Genomic DNA, 19541 nt, shown 5'->3' on the forward strand with positions numbered 1-19541 from the left:
GCGGGCTCTGCTGGCTTGGGGGCGCGGCCTAAGAGCAGGAGCTGGTTGGTTGGGAGCAGGGCGAGGAGGACGCTCATTGGTTGCGGTCGCCAACGCCGGTGTTGATGCCCGCGACGCTGGTGTTGCGGACTCCGGACTGTGCAGCCCGTGGGTCATGGTGCTGGGTCGCGGGTCGCGGTGCCTCCGGAGCCTGTCAGCGCTGGGAGCTGTCTGCGCGCGCCGCGGTCTGGGTGAGTGTGTCCAGGCGCTGACGCGGCGCGGCCGGGTGCCGGCAGGCCGGACGTCGGTTGGGCGAGTCCTCGCTCTCTCCGGGCGCAGGTGCTGAACATCGCCGGGCGAGCGAGAAGCGGGGCCGGGCGCGGAGAGGGCCTTGGAGTAGGCGGGCCGCTCTGGAGGGGTCCTGGCCCGGGATCGGGGCGGAGGGCTGGCACTCACTCCCTTCCTGCCGGACTCCAGTTCTAGGGTCGCCACCTCAGCCTCTAGGTCAGCTCTCCCCGGGGCGCCCAGCTGATGTAGCGACAGTGGGTTGCTGGCATCCCGGAGCTGGCTGGCCGTAGTCCAGCTAGCCGGGGACTTTGGAAACAACCGTGATTCAAAGTCTGTCTTTACCAAGACCGTCTTTACCAAGAAGTACAGGTCCCTCCAGTTAAGGGATCCCCCGTAGTGTCGCTGCCGGAGGCTGTTTAAGAGCCAGGCGAGGGTACAGTTACTGCTGAGCAGCGCCGCTCATGGACGTCCGAAGCTCAGCTTTTGGTGCCACAGAAGCCCGCCCGGTGAGAAGGGGCAACTCTCTGAACGTCTTGCTTTTTAAAGACATTTGAGCAAAATAAAACGCGTGTGAGGGTTTTGCCTTGAACGAAGGCTGCAGGTCTGTGACCTCAATTCAAGCAGAATGTCCCTAGCTGCAAAGTAAAGACCCGGGAGCGTTTTCTGGGCAGTGTCAGGCTGGGTGAAGTCAGGTAGAAGGGTTTTGGAAGTGCCCTCAGTTGGTGACTCCCTTCCTCAGGCGTGATCGAATCTTCTTCAGGTTGCCATCATGCCCCTTTCGGACCTAGAGTGGGTTTAGCACTAGTAATAACGTGATCTTTATCTGTGATCTTTGTCCCGGCTGTGCTTTGCCGGGAAATACATAAAAGGGCTCATATTCACCTTTTTTCCGCCCTTCTTCTGTCCATGGGCTTGTATAGCGCTGGGGCTTAGGGAAATTCAGGTATCACAGAAGCCTGATCTTACAGAGAGAACATAAGAAGGGTCTGGAAACTGCTCAGCTGTTGTACCAGAAAGGACAACTGGGATGTGGGCTTGTAGTTCAGTGACAGAGCACTTCCCTCAAATGCTTGAAGCCCTGGGTTTCACCTGAGGCACCATGAAACCAGACCGTAGTAGTTTGGTTAGTTTGCTGGCCACAGCTATTACAGTTGATAGCTTTATGTCTCACAGGATAGAAACTGTTGTTTCCTGAATTCATTTTGAGAAAGGGTTGGAATGTCGTCGTCCTCTGCCACCTTGTGTGGTTTTCCCCTCTTTAAAGCTAAGACAGAAATTGTTTTTCAAGGCTATTTTCAGGCGGAATATTTTCAGGTGCTGAAAATATGACATCTGACCACTGGGTGGAGTATACTTTAGACCCTTAGTCACTTGCCACCTCCTTGGCCCACCCCAGGACAGTCCTTGCTTGAGTTCTGTGTCCTTCATGCTTGAGTCTCAAACAGCCAGTTCCTTATATTCAGATGCTGGCACTGTGTGAATTTTCCATTTAGTTGGCCATCTAGTAGAAACTACTGTTTTCTCCTCTGGCTAGAGGCCTGTGGAGAGCTGTAAGTTCAGGGGACTGAATTCTGTTAGTGCAGAGGCCATGGCTGGAGGGTGAGCAGCCACGCTCCGGTGCCTCATCCTGCCTTCCTTAGGCTTGAGTCACACCACAGGCAGATAGGACAGCCTGAGCAGAAATACAATGATCCCAAGTCTAGGCGGAGGTGTAGCTCACTTGCCTTCCATGTATGAGCCCCTTGGGCTTTGTCCTGTCCACTGCAAAAAAAACAAACAAAAATGAAAGAGGCCAAGACCAAAGGCTGGCTGAATTTAAGTGCAGCCCAGACTACATAGTGAGTTTTGGGCTAGACAGGGATATAGATGGAGATCTATTTTTTAAAAAATCAATCAAACAAAACCCCCAAAACCTAAAAAGCACTTTCCCCCCCAAAAAAAACCAAAACAACAGTTCTGTACCTGAGACAGGCTGACTTACTTGCTCTCTGCTTTCCTGAAGGATGTTGTGAAAGAAGGTATTCCCTCACAGGAGCTTGGGAAAGCCAGCTGTCATTGGTATGGGCCCTCTGAAGTCTTGGTGAGGTGTCCTGAGGTTCCTCTTGGGTGTTTCTTCAGGTCAGGCCCTGCTGGGAATCTCCCTGTGTCACACAGACTTCAGGAAGAGTCTGATTGTGCAGCAAGACACGATGAAGGTTGAGTTACTGCCCGCCTTGACCGACAATTACATGTACCTGGTCATTGATGAGGACACCCAGGAGGCTGCCGTGGTGGACCCAGTGCAACCCCAGAAGGTATGTGCGGTGCCTCTACCTCACCCGAGTGGGTTACAACCACAGGGTCTTTAACAGCTCTGTGGAAGCTAGGCGGAAATTAGTTCTTTCAGAGCTGTTGCCTGATGGTGGTGGCGCACACCTGTGATCCCAGCACGCAGGAGGCAGAGGCAGGGCCATCTCTGAGTTCTGGCCAGCCTGCTCTACAGAGCAACTTCTTCCAGGACAGCTATGGCTACACAGAGAAACCCTGTCTCAAAAAAAACAAAACAAAACAGGAAAACCAACCCTATCCCCAAACACCACCACCCCCAGAAACAAACAAACAAAAACCCACAGACCAACAAAAAAAACAAAGTTGTCTAGCCACTGGAAGATTGGGCAGTGCGAAGGGTATGGGAAACCACAGGCCATGTTGGCAAAACTGACACATACTTTTTAACCTCTGTGCTTGGACATATGTGAATCTTTAGATCTGGCTCATCTTCCATGTTTCTGCTGTGGATGACCTCAGTCAGAGCTGCTGGGGCTTGGAGAGAGTGTGGGTGGGGCCTAACAGTTAGGTTCACCAAGGGAAAAAAGCAAAAACAAAACCCTCTGCCTATTGTCTGGAGTTCGGTCAGCCAGCAGAGGTGGGGAGAGGGCTGGGCACCTACTCTGCAGGCAGGCGAGCCAGGACCAGCAGTGTGACTGGCCTTTACTCCGCCTCTTCCTTGGCTGTAGGTTATAGAAGCCGTGAAGAAGCTCCGGGTGAAGCTGACCACAGTGCTCACCACTCACCACCACTGGTAAGTGCTCAGGCTGTGGGTGAACCTGTGGGTGGGACCTGTTGTTCACCTGAGAAGGAAAGATTCTGAGAATGCACCACAGCTGGAGAGACGGCTCAGTGGTTCAGAGCACTGCTTGCTCTTCCAGAGGTCTCAAGTTCAATTCCCAGCAACCACATGGTGGCTCACAACCATCTGTAATGAGACCTGGTGCCCCCTTCTGGCGTTCAGGTGAACATGCAGACCGAACATTGTTTACGTAATAAAATCAATAACAAGAGAATGCACCAAGGCTCCTGCCTTCTGCCCCTTGGGCCACTCACCTCTGGGCTCCACTAATGCAGCAACTTCCAGGGTGAGGTATTTGTGACTTGTGAAGAAGAACAGAGGATAAGGTGAGCACCCTCAGGCACAAGTGTTCACTGCTGGTCCTTTAGAGCTAGGCTTCTCTGGTCACAGGAGGACCCTCAGTAACTGTCTTCACATATCTTAGGCTTATCAAAAGTGATGTTGGCATCCATCCATGTCAGGAAAAAGAGTAGGTAGGCATCAGTGGTTTTTTGTTTGTTTTGTTTTGTTTTTGTTGTTTCAAGACAGGGTTTCTCGGGGCTGGAGAAATGGCTCAGTGGTTAAGAGCACTGCCTGCTTTTCCAAAGGACCCAGGTTCAATTCCCAGCACCCACATGGCAGCTCACAACTGTCGATAACTTCAGTTCCAGGGATTCTAATACCTTTGTACCAATGCACAGAAAATAAAATTAAATAAATTGTTTAAAAAAAAAAAAAAAGACAGGGTTTCTCTGTGTAGCCTTGGTTGTCCCAGACTAGCTTTGTAGAGCAAGTTAGGCCTTGAATTCATAGAGATCTACCTGCCTCTGCCTCTCTGCCTCTCTCTCTCTGCCTCTGCCTGGATACCTGTGCCACCACCATCCAGCTATTGATATTTCTTAAGCAAATAAAACCAAAACCAACAAAATGGGGAGCTAGAGGCAGGTGGAGCTCTGTGAGTTTAATGACTATAGTCATTATACAGACTGTGTAGACTATAACCTAGTCTATATAGTGAGCTGTGAGAGGTCTTGACTGGTTCCTGTTGTTCGGTTGGTTTTGGTGTTTTGAGATGGGAATGGGAATTCACTCTGACACAGGCTGGCCTTGAACTTGAGGCTTTTCAATAGTGCTGCCCAAAAGCTTTTATTCTTTTTTTTTTTTTTTTATAAACAAGGTCTCTGGGTGGCCTGGGACTTGCTTTATGGATCTTTTAAGGCTCTTCAAAGGGGTGGGGGTGGGGAGGCTTGGCTTTTAATTTTCTTTTCTAAATGAATCCACGAAGACAGCCAGAGCCTTTTTCCCTGAGCCTGCCCTGGGAACTCTCACTGATTGAGATGATGTAAGCAAAACTTGAGCTTTGCCTCTCAGTCCCTCTGTGGCTGCTTATTGGTAGTGATATTTTAAAAGTAGGCGATGAGGTGACAGTTCCTTCCTCGCCTGTGTGTGACTGCTATCCTGGAGGCAGTGGAGCAGAGGGCCAGGCCACTTGTTCCTCCCTGTTATCTTAGAGCTCTGCTGGTTCATGGATTGTTTGACTACCAACCAGTCTATTCTACCTATTGTAGTTGGCTTTCTTTTTTTCTTTTTCCTTCTTTCTTTTTTAAGATGTTATTTATTTAAGATGTTGAGTGCTCTATCTGCATGGACACCTGCAGGCCAGAAGAGGGCATCAGGTGGTTGTGAGCCACTGTGTGGTTGCTGGGAATTGAACTCGGGATTTCTGGAAGAGCAGCCAGTACTCTTAACTGCTGAGCCATCTCTCCAACCCTTATTTGGGTTTCTTAGGCCTCTTTCTCCCTTCTCCACCCCAATACCAGGCAGGAGAGAAAGAAGGTTAGTGGGGAGAAGGGACATAGTTCTCTTTTGGTACCTCCTGCTGGTGGTTGGGTCCTTGGGAAAGTCCAACCTTTGTTTAGGGTATCTCCAACTTCTTCCCATCAGTCTGCAGGAGCAGCAGCCTTCTTCTTTCTCTGAGGCCCCCCTTCTTTTTCTAGAAGCCTCTCTCTCCCACTCTCTCTCCCTCCCCCCCACCCCCCGCATTTATTTCCTCTCCAGAGTCCTCAGAATTAAACTGTCTGCAGCTGGGAAAGAGCCCCTCTCAGAGCCCGAATGAGGCAAATAGTCTGCTGCTGTGGACTGTCTGAATCAGCCCAATATCCCACATCTGGGACCAAAACAAAAATGTATTTACATAACATAAGTGAGTTTCTAAAGACACCAAAACCGGGGGCTGGAGAGATGGCTCAGTGGTTTAGAGTACCGTCTGCTCTTCCTAAACGACATGGGTTCAATTCCCAGCACCCACATGGCAGCTCACAACTGTCTGTAACCCCAGTTCCAAGAGATCTGATACCCTCACACCAATGCATATAAAATAAAATTAAATAAGTTAAAAAAAAAAGACCCCCAAACCTCCAGGACACTATGGAGTGAAACGCCCGGGAGCTGAGGGTGACCTAGAAGGTGGGCTCCTCCTAGCTCTGCCTGTAAACATGGCCCCGCCCTCGGCTGCTCTCCTTTTAAAAGGTGAAAGAGCTCCCTGGGGAACCATGGGGACCCTGGTGTGTGACTGGGAGGCGCCACCACCTTGGCTATCACCGCCCGCTGTGCTCTCCTTGCAAATCTCCCTCAAGGTGGTGATGCAGTTGTAGAACTTCCCAGCATAGCCTTAACCGAGTGGCACAAACTGGGGTGCCATTAGGACTACCTGGGGGACTTTGTGACCCGGGCCCCACCCTGGTGCCCAACCCCTCACCTTAGGAGGGGCAGTAAGAGTGAGGCTTCTGTGCAACTGGGAGCTCTCCCCATGATTTCCTGTGCCCCAGGTGGTGTGAAACCATGCCCAGGACCCTAGCTGTGTGTGATCTGCTCTCTCTCTTCAGGGGTGCACTGGACTCCTGAGGAAGTTATTTTGACTGCTGCCAAGTGGTTGCCTCTTTCTACTGGAAAATGTTTAGGCAAAGTGAAAATTCCATTTGGTCAGGGCTTAAAGGCAAGCGAGCAGGCCCTCCTCCTCAGCAGGTCATCCCAGGCCTCCTGTTTGACTTGTAGGGACCATGCTGGTGGGAACGAGAAGCTAGTGAAACTGGAACCTGGGCTGAAGGTTTACGGAGGTGATGACCGAATCGGGGCCTTGACTCACAAGGTCACACACCTTTCCACACTGCAGGTACAGTGAGCCCTGGTGAGAGCGGTAGGCATGCCCCACTGGGATGTTAGGTCCCCAGGCGCCATTTGGGAAGGGAGCTGACATCTACATCTTTTTTTTTTTTTTTAATGAAAAAACGCCTGGTTTCAATTTGGCTCAGTTCTGGAGGCAAAACCAAAATAAGCCTCTTTTGGTTTTACGCTCGAACAAACATCCCTGAAGCACTTGCACCGGGGTCACCCCTTAGCAGAGAGCCCCGGGCCCTCCTGTCTGTGTCCAGAGGCCTGTGAGAAGGCCTGGGCTGCCTTCTGTAGGTGTCTAGAATGCAGGTAGAGCCTGGGATAGGCGTATCCAGGTGCTCAGGAAGGGGAGGGTCGTTAGGAGCCAGCTGTGCTGCCTCTGGCAATGTGCCAGAAGGGCAGTTGGTGGCTGGAGCTCATCCCAGCCCCTCTGTTTCAGGTGGGGTCTCTCACCGTCAAATGTCTGTCAACACCCTGCCACACTTCAGGACACATCTGTTACTTTGTGAGCAGGCCCAGTAGCTCGGAGCCCTCTGCTGTGTTCACAGGTGAGTCCGGGAGGCCGAGGGCTATGTGAAGCGTCTCTTTGGCATTGGCTGTGTGAGGAAAAGCTCCTGTGCAGAGAGGGCTTCCTGCCAGACCTTCTAGCAGGGCCTGCATCTTCTCCAGCCCAATATCCCATGTAAGGAAGCCACAGCCCTCATGGAGCCTGGGTTTCCTTCAAACAACAGAGTGCAAAGGTCTGGCCTCCTTCTGTGTACCTGGCTGCTCCACCAGGTGTGTGAGCAGATCAGCCTCCGTTTGCAGTGTTCACCAACAAACAGGCATGGGTTGGAGGCAGGCTGGCTGAGGAAGGTCCCAGGGGTCCCAGGGATCCTTCCTGCATCCTTGAAGAGAGCCCTATGAACCGGGCTGGGCCAGCACAAGGCCATACCTCAGCCCTGGCCTGGGTGACATATACCCAGTGACCCCGCAGCAGCCTGGCTTTGCCGTGGGTGGTTTACGTGTTGAGGCCGAGGAAGTCCTGCAGCACTGTATGTAGTTCACAGTCAGGACAAGTATGTTTGTCCAGAAATGACAGGAATTTTCTCCTTTTAAAGAAGACAAGGGGAATCAGTGCTGGTCCAGCCCGTGAGGCTGGACAACCTCATGACAACCGCACTCAGGCGGCATGGGGGTGGGGCTGGGAGCGCAGGGCCAGTGTGCTACAGAGGGCCGGGGTCCTGCTTCCTGGAGTTGTGATGTGGAGTGCGATGATGCTCTGCCCTCCCATGACAGCCACAGGGCTTCGTAGCCTGGCTGGGGGGCATGCCAACACGTCCTATGAGGTCATAGCGGGGCTTTCAGGTGGGGGGAATTGGGCAAAATCGCCTAGGAACCCCACCTTATTTTTAACCACATGCTACAGAATGCCAGGGTTTTGTGGTATTTTGATTTCAGACAGGGTCTCTGTAGCCCATGCTGGCCTGGAACTTGTAGCAATCCTCCTGAGTATAGGGATTACAGGCGTGAGCCAGCACACCTGACCTCAGTTCCATGTCTTCACAGCATCGTGGGGTTCATTACCAGGCCCTGGGCCCATTTTTGTGCTTGTGGCTCACCTCTACCCTCCATGGCAGCGGTTCTCACCCTTCCTAATGCTGTGACCCTTTAACACAGGTCCTCATGGTGTGGTGACCCCAACCGTGAAATTATTTTCAGTGCTAAATTCATAAATGTAATTTTGCTACTTTTAGGAATTGTAACATAAATAAATGATTTGCAACCCCTGAGAAAGGGTTGTTCTACCCGAAAGGGGTCGTGACCCACAGGATGAGAACTGCTGATCTGTAAAGATGAGAGCTGAGGCTCCACATCCTCCAACTATAGCATGGACGGAACCGGGCGGCTCTGCTGTGTGTTCACGCTCTGTGGTCACTGGTGGCTTTGCTAGGGCTTTTTAGAACAGCAGCACTGCAGCGGTAAAATCGTGATGATCATACGGTCCTCAGCTTATGACCGTCCATGGTAATTGAGGTGTGGACACATGTTGGCATGGCTGTGTGCCTGGTGAAAGCCTGTGTCAGTGTCTGTAGGAGCTGGATATCATGGTCTGACCATGCAAAGCCACATCAGGGCATGCCAGCTGTGGGAGAAGGGTGTGGCTGTGGGTGTGTATTCGGTGTCATTCCCAGAGACGCTTGTGCTACCTAATGTTTTGTCAACTTGACACAACTTAGAGTCTTCTGGGAAGAAATAAAAAACCTCAATTGAGAAAAATGCCTCCATCATATTGGCAATTCTGTGGGGCGTTTTCTGGATTAATAATTGTGGCCTAGTCTTCTGTGCAGAGTGCCACTCCTGGGCAAGTGTGTCCTGCTTCTGTAAGAAAGCGAACTGGGCAAACCAGTAAGCAGTGCTCCTCTGTGCTCTCTGCTTCAGCTCCTGCCTCTAGGTGCCTGCTCAGACGTCTCTTCATGAGAGTTGCAAGATATTGTAAATCCTTCCCTTTCTGAGGTGCTTTTCGCTTCAACAGAAAAGCAAACCAGGACAATACTTTCTTCTCTTTCTTAGGGGTGTGGTGTCTTACCAGCCTAGAACTTTTTCCGGGAGGCTGGACTAGCCAGCATGCTTGGGTTTTTATCTGAGTTCTGGGGGGTCAGGCTTGGATCCTGCTGCTTGTAAGGCAAGCATTTACCAACTACCCAATTGCCTCAGCCCTATTATATGTGACAGTGTTGTGGATGGAGCCCAAGGCCTGTGTGTTAGGCAGGGGTCACTGAGCCCCAGCTGAGCCTGAGGCTGGGTCTCTCATGACTGTCTTATATATCAGGGAGGGTACTGCAGGGTGTAGACCCCATGATGTCCTGCACTTTCTGGAGCTGCTGGTGGGCAGCGCCTGGCTTGTGATACAAGCTTTCAGCAGGTCATTTTATACCTGCGTGGTATGCTGGGGCAAACTGGCATCAGCAGGGAGGGCAAGTGATGAGAAATGTAGTGTTTAGTAGCCCAGGAAATCTGAGTCAGCTGCCTGAGGAGGCCAGGAGTGGGGAGTTGGAGGCGGGTGTAACAGAGAAGGTTGTGGTAGGAGGGCCGGGCAGCTTCTGCACCTGTAGTGTGGGATAAGGCCTGTTGGGCTAAGATGGGCAGACAGGGCACTGAGAGGCACAAGGAGACAGTGCTGGAGACAGACTGGGCAGAAACTGTTTAGGAGAGTGAGTTCAGGACTTCAGGTTTGGGATCCTTCCTCATGGCAGTCAGGTGGAGGCACAGGAGCAGTGCAGGTTCCCTGGGCAGGGGCAGCTGAGGTCAGTGATGGCACGAGTGCCCACTGAATTGGGTTGGCCACAGTGCAAAGTCCAGGAGTGTGTAGGGAACAGAAGCAGTCAGGTTTCTACCGATGGTAGGGTGAGGCCAAGAGCAATGCTAGTCTGGGGCTTGGGGAAGGGAAGGCCTCAGGGACGACAAAGGGAAAGAGTGTCAGAAACATGGATGCCAGGAGAAGGGGGACATCTGAGGCTGATGAGAGGTGGTACATGGACTGGGTTTGTGATGATTTCAGCTATGGTGGGGTTGGGGCACTGAGAGTGGCTGAGGGTGCCCTGGGTGTCAGGCCCAAGCAGTGAGTTGGTGGCTATGGTCGAAACTGGCAGGATGGAGAGCTGTGGGTGGCCTTGTGCCGTTTTGAGTGAATATGCCCTTTGGTGTATGGGTGGGTGTGGCGCTGGGTGGCTTTGGGTGCCTGTTGGTAAGTCTGGGGCTTAGTGCCAGGTACAGAAGGCCAGGGTGTGAGCTGGCTTCGGAAGCACCGCCATTGTATTTTCAGGTGACACGCTGTTTGTTGCTGGCTGTGGGAAGTTCTACGAAGGAACTGCTGACGAGATGTACAAGGCACTGCTTGAAGTCTTGGGCCGGCTTCCTCCAGACACAGTAGGCAGTGCCTCCCTTTCCCAAAGACCCCATAAGCTCCAGGAAGCAGATCCATGGCATGCTGGACCCACCCTTCAGGCCCAAGACCTGTCTCTGCTTTAATGTGTGAAGATACCCATGCCAGCCCCACATCTGAGCTTCGGGGAGAAGTGGGCCCTCAACTTAGCAGTTTTTATTAGTATTTAATCCATGTAGCCCCACAGTACCCGAAGTGCACACAGCATATAGAGTGTTGTCATGACACGGCCCGTGTTGGCTCTTTCTTCAGAAAGTCTACTGTGGCCATGAATACACCATCAACAACCTTAAGTTTGCGCGGCATGTGGAACCCAACAATGCTGCCATTCAGGAGAAACTGGCCTGGGCCAAGGTGAGTGCAACCAATCCTGGAGCAGGTCCTAGGGGCCCGTCAAGGTGCAGTGGCTTCCCAGGGGCTTGGATGCTGACAGATGCTCGCATGCCTGGCGGAGCAGGAGCTCAGTGCTGGTCCCCGCAGTAAAATCCGCCAGACTGGAGGGTGCAGCGCAGGCCTTTGCTGAATCTTAGCATAGGAGGCCGCATACAGGGCGTAGCCTGGCCCCGCACGAAGCAGTGAGTCAGCTGGCCCCTACGTGAGGAACCTGTTTCTGCTGTCTGCAGGGGTTTGTGTCTGCCACAGCACAGCCCGAGGTCATGGCCGAGAGCTTGGACCCAGGGCTCTGCGTCCCTGTCGTTCACTGTGAATGTTGTCAGGGCGGGGGGAGGTGCAGCTCCCTTCTGTCAAGTTTAGGAAGTGGTGCTTCCTTGTATAAGTCTGTTGTCAAGTTTAGGAAGTGGTGCTTCCTTGTATAAGTCTGTTGTCAAGTTTAGGAAGTGGTGCTTCCTTGTTTAGGTCTGTTGTGTTGTTTAAAATACCCCATCCAGCATCTTTTCCAGTCAGGAAGGGGTTTACAAGGTAATACTAGAAAATTCAGCATACCTATATTCCCAGCACTTGGGAGGCTGAGGCAGGAGAATTACAAGTTTGAGGCTGGACTAGCCTACATATACATTCTGTATACCATGCCAGCCAGGACTACATAGCAAGATCTTGTTTCAGAAACAAACAAAACCAAAGCGTTCAACCTGAGATGGTGGCATATCTTAGTACCTGGCAGGCCGAGTGGTGGAGAGAGCCAGGAGTTCAAGGCCAGTCCCAGCTACATTGCATGTTCTATAGGAGACTATCTCAAAACAACACAGAATTCAGATGCTGAGTCAGGGGTGGTGGCACATATCTAAGCTACTTAAGAGGCTGGAGTAGACATGCCACAAGTTCAAGGCCTGCCTAGACAGCACACCAAAGCCATCCCCTCAGAGAAATGTCCAGCCCCCCTTAATTAGTCGATCATATGGAATCAGGCAGGCCTGATTCTTAGAGTATGCATTTAGTAATCACATAAAGATCATACAGTATGCTCACTGTCCCTACCGTAATGCCAACTTACTTGTCTGCTTATCTCCCCTGGGTGCTGGGGATCCAACCCAGAGCTTCGAAACGTCAGACAAACAACTGAGGGTAATTTACACGCATGAGAATGTCTTGAGTGGAATCTGTAGTTCGATGGACTTTTGACAGTGCACACCCACATAATCCCTGCCATAGTCAAGCTAGAGAACACTGCTGCTCTCCTCTGAAAGGCACTTCTAAGGAAAATTATCTTGATTTTTTTGTATATGAATGTTTTACACATGTCCCTATGTGTATCACAAACATGGTAGCACCCACAGAAGCCAGAAGAGGGCGTCCGAACCCTGGATTGGAGTTACTGATTAGTAAAGGTTCCCATGTGGGTGCTGGGAACTGAACCTAAGTCCTTTGCAGGGGCAGCAAGTGCTCTTAACTGCTGAGCCATCTTCCAGCCCCTCCCTGCACAGGCACCCTTGACCTTTTCAGCACCTTGCCATTGACAGTTGCCCTGTTTTCTAGCGCTGTCAATTGCACTTATCTAGAGGTTTATATAACAGAACCATGTGGTCCCCCTTGGTTCTCCCTGGCTCTTGCTCAGCCTTATTTTGAGGCCCAGCCCTGTTGGTTTTGTTTCTGAGTTCGTCTGTGTCTACAGGAGCTCATTCATGAGCTGTGGGTGAGCCCTCTGTGTGCCTTCCTGTTTACAGTCATAATAAAGGTGCTCTGAGTGCTGATGTGCGTCTTTTTGTTCATGCTTTTTCCTGCTCTTGGGAATATGTTTAAAAGTGGAATTGCACAATTGTATACCCAAATGTACGTTTAACTCTTAAACTGATTTTTCAGAATTTGAAAATTTGATCCTGCTGTTTTCGGTTCCCCTCTCAACCCCTGTAGTTCCTGATGCCTTGCATGGTCTTTATTATATAACCTTTGGCTTTGTGTGTCCTGGTGGTGAGGGAGGCTCATCTGGATGGCCGCAGCTGCTGTCCCAGCCATGTCCCTGAGGCCTCCATGTTAGCCAGACACAGCTGGACAAGAGCTGCTCGGAGACCCCTTCAGCTTCTAAACTCACCGTTGGCTTAGCTGCATTAGCCTTGTCTGTGCCATGGTCTGAGGTGTTCAGGAGCAAGGCTAAGTGAGGTGGCAGCCAGTGCCCCCCAGCCTCCACTGCTCGGCCCCTCCCTGGGAGCTCCTGGCACCCCGTGCTGAGCCCGTCACTCACCGCTCCTCATGCTGGTTTCCTTGTGGGGTGGGGGTTACTTTCTTTGCACTGTGTTTTTGTTGTGCGAAACACAAAGCCACAGTAATGAAGTCAGAACTTGCGCTTCCCTCAGAGGCAGCACACAAACAGGAGCTACGTACCAGTGGCTGCAGCTTACCTTCCGGGACATGGTTAGAGACCACGGCTAGTCCCGCCCATGAGCCCTGCCTTGCTTGTAGAAGCCAGGAACCCACTTGTCTACACTGCCTGCTCTTGCTCTACTTGCACTTGTCTAGGATAGATCACTAAGGTGGGACCCACTGGTGTGTCTTTTACAGGAGAAGTATGCCATCGGGGAGCCCACGGTGCCATCCACCCTGGCAGAGGAGTTCACCTACAACCCCTTTATGAGAGTGAAGTAAGATGGTTGGGGAGGGGGGGCTTCCTTGGCCTTACCTTCCTGTGGAAGCTCATGCTTTATGATTTTGCCTAAGTTCACTCCCAGCAGAGAGATGAACCAGGGCTAACCCATCCTGAAGGGAGCAGGCCTGGCCCTCACACCCCGGCTTTATTAAGTATACCCGAGAGGCAGCTTTGTCCCATGAATGGGAGGATATGCTTTCGTTGGCAGCTTGCAAGGATGTGGAGGACCAAGGGCCCATGTGGGAGAGCTTCTTGAAGGATCCTTGAAGCTCTGAGACTCTGGGCTGGGTAGGCGGCATGGAGTTGGTGGCTTCCCACCAGCCTGCTGGGAGGACCTGTTTGGCTTATCCCCGGCAGTGACCCTGGTTCCTGGGATAGGCTGTGTGTCTGCCTGCAGCCTGTGCTCATCTCTCGCCCCCACAGGGAGAAGACTGTGCAGCAGCACGCCGGTGAGACGGACCCCGTGACCACCATGAGGGCCATCCGCAGGGAGAAAGACCAGTTCAAGGTGCCCCGGGACTGAGGCACACGGGGACAGGGACTTTTAAGTGACTATCCTGCTGCTCATGCAGGATCTAGTCTAATTTTAAGTTAATTCAGAGCCCTTAGCTTGTGTAATCAAACGTTCTAATGCATATTTATAAGAGAGAAAGGTTAAAAGTATTTATTCCCATAATCCCTGCTTATGGACTCTATATTACCTCTGGCTTTACAGGTATATAGCCTCAGGGGCCTGTGGTCACATGTCATCCAGTTTGTACCCAGTTTCTTAGTGGTGCTGGCTTTGGGAGGGGCTGAGGCGGGGCAGCCCCCATTGGCATGCTGGCTTTTGAGGAAGAAAGGGGATGGCTGGCCCCTTGGCTTTTCCTCCCTTTGAGACTAGCCTCAGGGGTAGTAGCCAGCTGCCAGGAATCAGTGCCCGTGTTTCTCTGTGTGGACACTTCCACAAGCCTGCGTCTGTGTCAGTGTGACTGACCGAGGTCCCTGAGAGCAGGGGGTGTCACAGCCTGGCCAAGGTGGGTCTCAGGTTGGCCCGTGTGTGGGCTGAAGCCTGTGCCTCGGTGTGGCAGCATTCTGATGTACTTGAAGCTGGCCATTGGTGAAGGCCCTTCTCTGGGGTGGGCAGTTTCTGGGCTGGCCACCATGGGGGTTTGTGGCTGTGCTCAGTGTCCTGAATTCTCAGCAAGTGCTATGCTGGCTCCCCCACCCAGAGCACACTCTTCGCCCCACCCCATCCCTGTATAGCTGGGAAACCACAAAGGACTTAACAATTATAGCCATCCAGGTGCGGTGGCGCACTACTAATCCCAGCACTCAGGCGGCAGAGACACAAGTGTCTCTGTGAGTTCAAGGCCAGCTTGGCCTACATAGATCCTATCTCAAAACAAAACAAAACAAATTTTCTTTCAGTTGAGGTGAAAGTCACACAAGAGGCCACTTAAATTGCAGCAGGATCGGTCCCCACCACACCCCCACAGTTGGAGGGCAAATGGTGTGCTCAGTGTTCTGTGTTTCCACCTTTCATGACCCAGATTTCTAGTCACTGTTGTCCGTCCAGCTGGAAGAGGTGGGCTTCTGGCCTGCCCACCACTGTAGATGTGTGTCTCAGGGTCACAAAGGCCAGGACAAGAATAAGGAACGGGACAGCAGTGGGGTGGGGCTGGGGCAGCCCTGGCATGCTTCCTGCATTGGTTTCCTGCAGTCCCCTGAGGACTGCAGTGATGATAGAAATCTGGGACCAGTCCCCAGAGCTCAAAGACTTTCACCCCACGGTAACTGGAGATGTTAATGTTACTCACCTGGATCTGATGACCACTTTCCCTAGATGTCATGAGCATCTCTGGGACAGATCGTGTCTCGTACACCAACTCACAAAGGATAGAGTGTAGAGTGTGCTCTCGAACCAGGTACAGTTAGAGAACCCAAATAAACATGTCTGAATATTAAATGAGTCAGGAGGTGAAATTGGAAAATACACTAAAGTGACATACAGTGCTGGGAGGATACATATTTATATACAATATATATTTATATAAACGTTATAAATGCAGCGAGTGGGTGCAGCCTGGGACTGAAGCTAGGACCTCACATGCACCAGGCCAGTATTCTACCCTTGAGCTTTATCTTTAGTCCTAAGAAATTTATAGCTTTAAACACCTATTTGAGAAAACAAAAGGTCTCAAAATTGCAGGCTTTACCCCAAACAAGAAAACAGATGAGGGGCTGGAGAGATGGCTTAGTGGTTCAGGACACTGACTACTCTTCCAGAGGACCTGGGTTCAGATCCCAGCACCCCCATGACAGCTCACAACTGTCTGTAACGCCAAGATCTGACATTCTGTTCACATAGACATGCAGGCAGAATATCAATGCACATAAAATAAAGGTCTATAAAATAAAATTGAAAACAGATGAAACCCAAATGATCAGAAGGAAAAGCTGGGTGCACGTCTGGGGACAGCACCTAGTGAGCTCTGCAGATCCCCGCATCCCAGAATAAATCAGACATTGCAGTCAACACGACGGCTCACACCAGGATCACGTTACTGAAAAGGCTGAGGCAGAAGCACTCTTCAGTTCTGAGGCCAGCGTGATTTCAAGGATCGACTGAGCTACGGAATAAGGCCTGTATCGAAAATACAGCCTACCCCCCAAAAAAGAAGGAAAATCAGTAAAACAGAAAATCAGAAGTTCTTTTAAGAGATTGAAAAATCAAACTCTGACCCATACTGGATCAAAATAAAATGTCTTCTATATCAAAAGATTTAAAAGTCATGAAAGAGGAAATCACTTGCTCATGTGGAAGTCACCAGGGTCTGTGAGGGAGAAAATGAAAATGAAGTGGACAGATCCCTGGAAAGACAAATTAACTGGGCTGGTATGTACCTGTCAGCTGTTAGGAGGCTACAAATTGAGGCCATCTTGGGCAACATACCCAAACATACGTGGGGAGGAGAGGGATTGATTGACACAGAGTTTCTCTAGCTGAGACTGGACTCAAACTCATGACCCTCTTGCATCAACCTGAGAAAGTCTTGGAGGTGGCTTGTGACTACACCTACTCCAGCCCAAGTGTTCCACAGAGAGCAGAGGCCACGTGGCTTCATTGGTGTCTTCTGTCAGTAGCATCGAGCATACAAAGAGGTTTCAGAACCTCGAGTGGCTGCTCCCAGCTCAGTTGTCAGACTAATGTTTCTATGATATCAAAGCCCCAGAAAGAGATCACACACATGAAAAGACAAAAATCCGTAATGTCACCAACCTAGATTCAAATTCAGCAACCTTATATACCACAACCATGTGGGACCTACCTCAGGAATGTAATGTTGAACACCACCCAGGGTAGCAGGCCATCTGAGTAGAGAACAGGGCCTATAGGATCACCTCAGAAGAATGTCTGGCCTAGTCCAACGCTATTCACAAAATTTCTCCACTGCTGGGCGCTTTCATGGCCGGAAAGAATACCGTATGTGCTTGAACCTGTTGCTGTGAGAGATCCCCAGCCCTAGAACTATCAAACCACACGAGTTTACCATCCTACAGTTTGGGGTTGGCAGATGGCGTGGCTCTCATCAGGTGTCAGCAGGCCTGCCCTCTTGAAGGCTCTAGGAATGTGTCCTTGACTGGTCTCGTTTCTTAGAAGCCGCCCGCGTGCTCCATCTCACAGCCCCTTTCTCTGCCTTCAGAGCTGGAGAAGCTGAGTCATCCAGCCTCCCACATCGCCTTCCGGATCCCTCTTCCTCTCCAGGACCCCTGGGATCAAGACATTATACTGTCTTTTAGACTCTGTGAGGATCACACAGCCAGAACCACAGTTAACAGCACATGACTTAATTCTTCCGACACAGGGGCAAGGCAAAGTCATCTGCCCTGGCCATTTCACGGGGCACTGCAGTAAATCAAAAGGCACACCACGGCCGTATAAATAACAAGGAGAAGGTAACTGAACGGCACAGCACGACACAGCCAATCCCAGGAAACAGTGGGCTGAGCAGAGTCCGCAGGCCGCAGGATGACAGTATGTATCTTTACATACTAGTACATACCTTGTACATACTGCTAATCTAAAAGTGAATCCAAAAGCAGTTCCACGTTCAGTAGCATCAAACTAATAAAATGCCGAGGAAGCCCTGTATCAACGTGTAAGGTTTACACATGGAAAATGGCAAAATGTCGCTAAGAGAAATGAACTAAGCCCATGGGCAGGCGCTCATGATCACAGATGAAATGACCCTGTCGCTAACATGCCAGCTCTCCACAAACTGATCTATAGATAAAGCGCAACCAGCGAAATCCCATCGATCCAAAGAACCAAGGTGAGCCAAACCAACTTTGTAAACAAACAAGGTTCTGGGACCTCTGGCTTCTTGAAACTGGAAAGGCACAGCATGACATTCAGAGTGGCCCAGGGACAGGGCTGGGCACAGGCTGGGAAGCACAGTGGAGAACAAACCATTATGCTTGTGGCCATTTTGGTTTTCCTTGGTTGGATGCCAAGAACCGTCTTCTCAACAGATGGGCTGGGTGACTTGGACTTCTGTAGGGGAAACATGAATGAACTTGGTAACACTCACAACTCGGATAACATATATTAACTCAGACTGCATTAGAGAATCAAAGAGCTTTTAGATGCTGAAGTTTAGAGGAAAAGCTGGTAGAAAATACAGGAGCATCGGTTAGGCATGGTTCTTGGATGTGCCATACAAGTCTTGAGACAGAAGAAACAAATTGATATTCTTCATTTAAATCAGAAACTTGCAATAAAAAGACATTGTAAAGAATAGACAAGTTACAGAATTTACAAAACTCAGATCTGGTAATATGCAGTGTCTAATGTCAAGTCCATAATGAAGTCTTGGAAAGCAAAGATCGTAAATAAGCCTAGCTGGTGTGGTGGTCCTGCTCTTACAGACATGGTGCCTCACAACTTTCTCTGCCTCCAGGGCCAGGGGAGCCAGTGCCCTCTTTTGGCCTTAGCAGGCACCAGTTTTGCATGGAGTACATATGCATTCATGCAGGCAAATACTCATACACATAAAAATAAATCTTTTAAAAAACAAATGAAGGCTTCAGTGGTGGTGCACGCCTTTAATCCCAGCACTTAGGAGGCAGAGGCGGGTTAATCTCTTAAGTTTGAAGCCAACCTGGTCTGCAGAAGTTCCAGGATAGTCAGGGCTACACAGAGAAACCCTGTCTCAAAAAACCAACCCGACCAAACAATTAAAAAAAGCAAAATACTGTATATTTTCACAAGTGATGAAGTGGGTTGGGGAGACGGTACAGGTCAGGGTCGGCTATAAGCGTGGATCCCTTACATACATGCCAGCTGGCTGTGGCGGTGCAGCATCGGGGTGATGGTGGTGGAGACAGCCTGACCTTGGGCTTTCCGGCCAGCCAGGATAGCCAGTTAGTGAGCTGCAGGTTCAGTTTGAGATCTTGCCTCAAAAAAATGTCAGCTTAGTGACGGAGGATACCTCACCCAAGGCTTAAAATATCAACCACCCGACTTTAAGTCGTATTACAGAGCAACAATGCCACCGCCCGCCACGGTACTGAATAAAAACAAACATTGAGCAGCGGAGCAGAAAGGAACACTCACTTGAGTCCACACACCTATGGCCACCAGATTCTTTTTCACAGAGGCCAACACTGCACACTTGAAAAAACGTTGATAGTCAAATCGGAGAGTTAAATGAAACTTGATTCTCACCTCCTATACAAAACTCAACTCCAAAGCAAAGCTCTCAGTGTAAGACCGATTCCCCAAATCCAAGGAGAAAGTAGGGAATACGCTTCAACTCCAGGAACAGGAAAGGATTTTCAGAACAAGCCCCCAGTAGCAAAGGCATAAACCAACAGCTGACAAATGGGACCACACAGAACTAAAACGTTTACGCAAACAAAAAGACACTGTCATTTGTAAAGAGACACACTTCAGCATAGGAAAAATCTTTACCAGCTATACCTTTGACAGAGGGTTAGTTCTGGGATATACAAAGACATTTTTTTTTTAAATCAAGAAAATAAGCGACCCAATGAAGGCATAGGACTAA

At 50.5% G+C, this 19541-nt stretch overlaps 1 protein-coding gene across 3 annotated transcripts; it reads left to right on the forward strand.

The window, feature by feature from the left end:
* The first annotated feature begins 102 nt into the window (after positions 1-102).
* Positions 103-14164, forward strand: Hagh (hydroxyacylglutathione hydrolase). 3 transcript variants are annotated; one of them, XM_055604809.1, is made up of 9 exons: positions 105-230; positions 2386-2561; positions 3264-3328; positions 6410-6527; positions 6966-7074; positions 10332-10435; positions 10704-10805; positions 13404-13483; positions 13912-14164. In XM_055604809.1, exons 1-9 carry the CDS (start codon positions 155-157, stop codon positions 14009-14011), a joined length of 930 nt encoding a protein of 309 aa, XP_055460784.1. In that variant the 5' UTR covers positions 105-154; the 3' UTR covers positions 14012-14164. The 3 variants fall into 3 exon arrangements, with proteins under 3 accessions (XP_055460786.1, XP_055460784.1, XP_055460785.1); XM_055604810.1 differs by lacking the exon at positions 105-230 and adding an exon at positions 238-318; XM_055604811.1 differs by lacking the exons at positions 6966-7074; positions 13912-14164 and having other exon boundaries at positions 103-230.
* Positions 14165-19541: the final 5377 nt, after the last annotated feature.

The sequence above is a fragment of the Psammomys obesus genome, unplaced genomic scaffold, assembly GCF_907164565.1.
Source record: "Psammomys obesus unplaced genomic scaffold, mPsaObe1.curated_primary_1811, whole genome shotgun sequence".
NCBI lineage: Eukaryota > Metazoa > Chordata > Mammalia > Rodentia > Muridae > Psammomys > Psammomys obesus.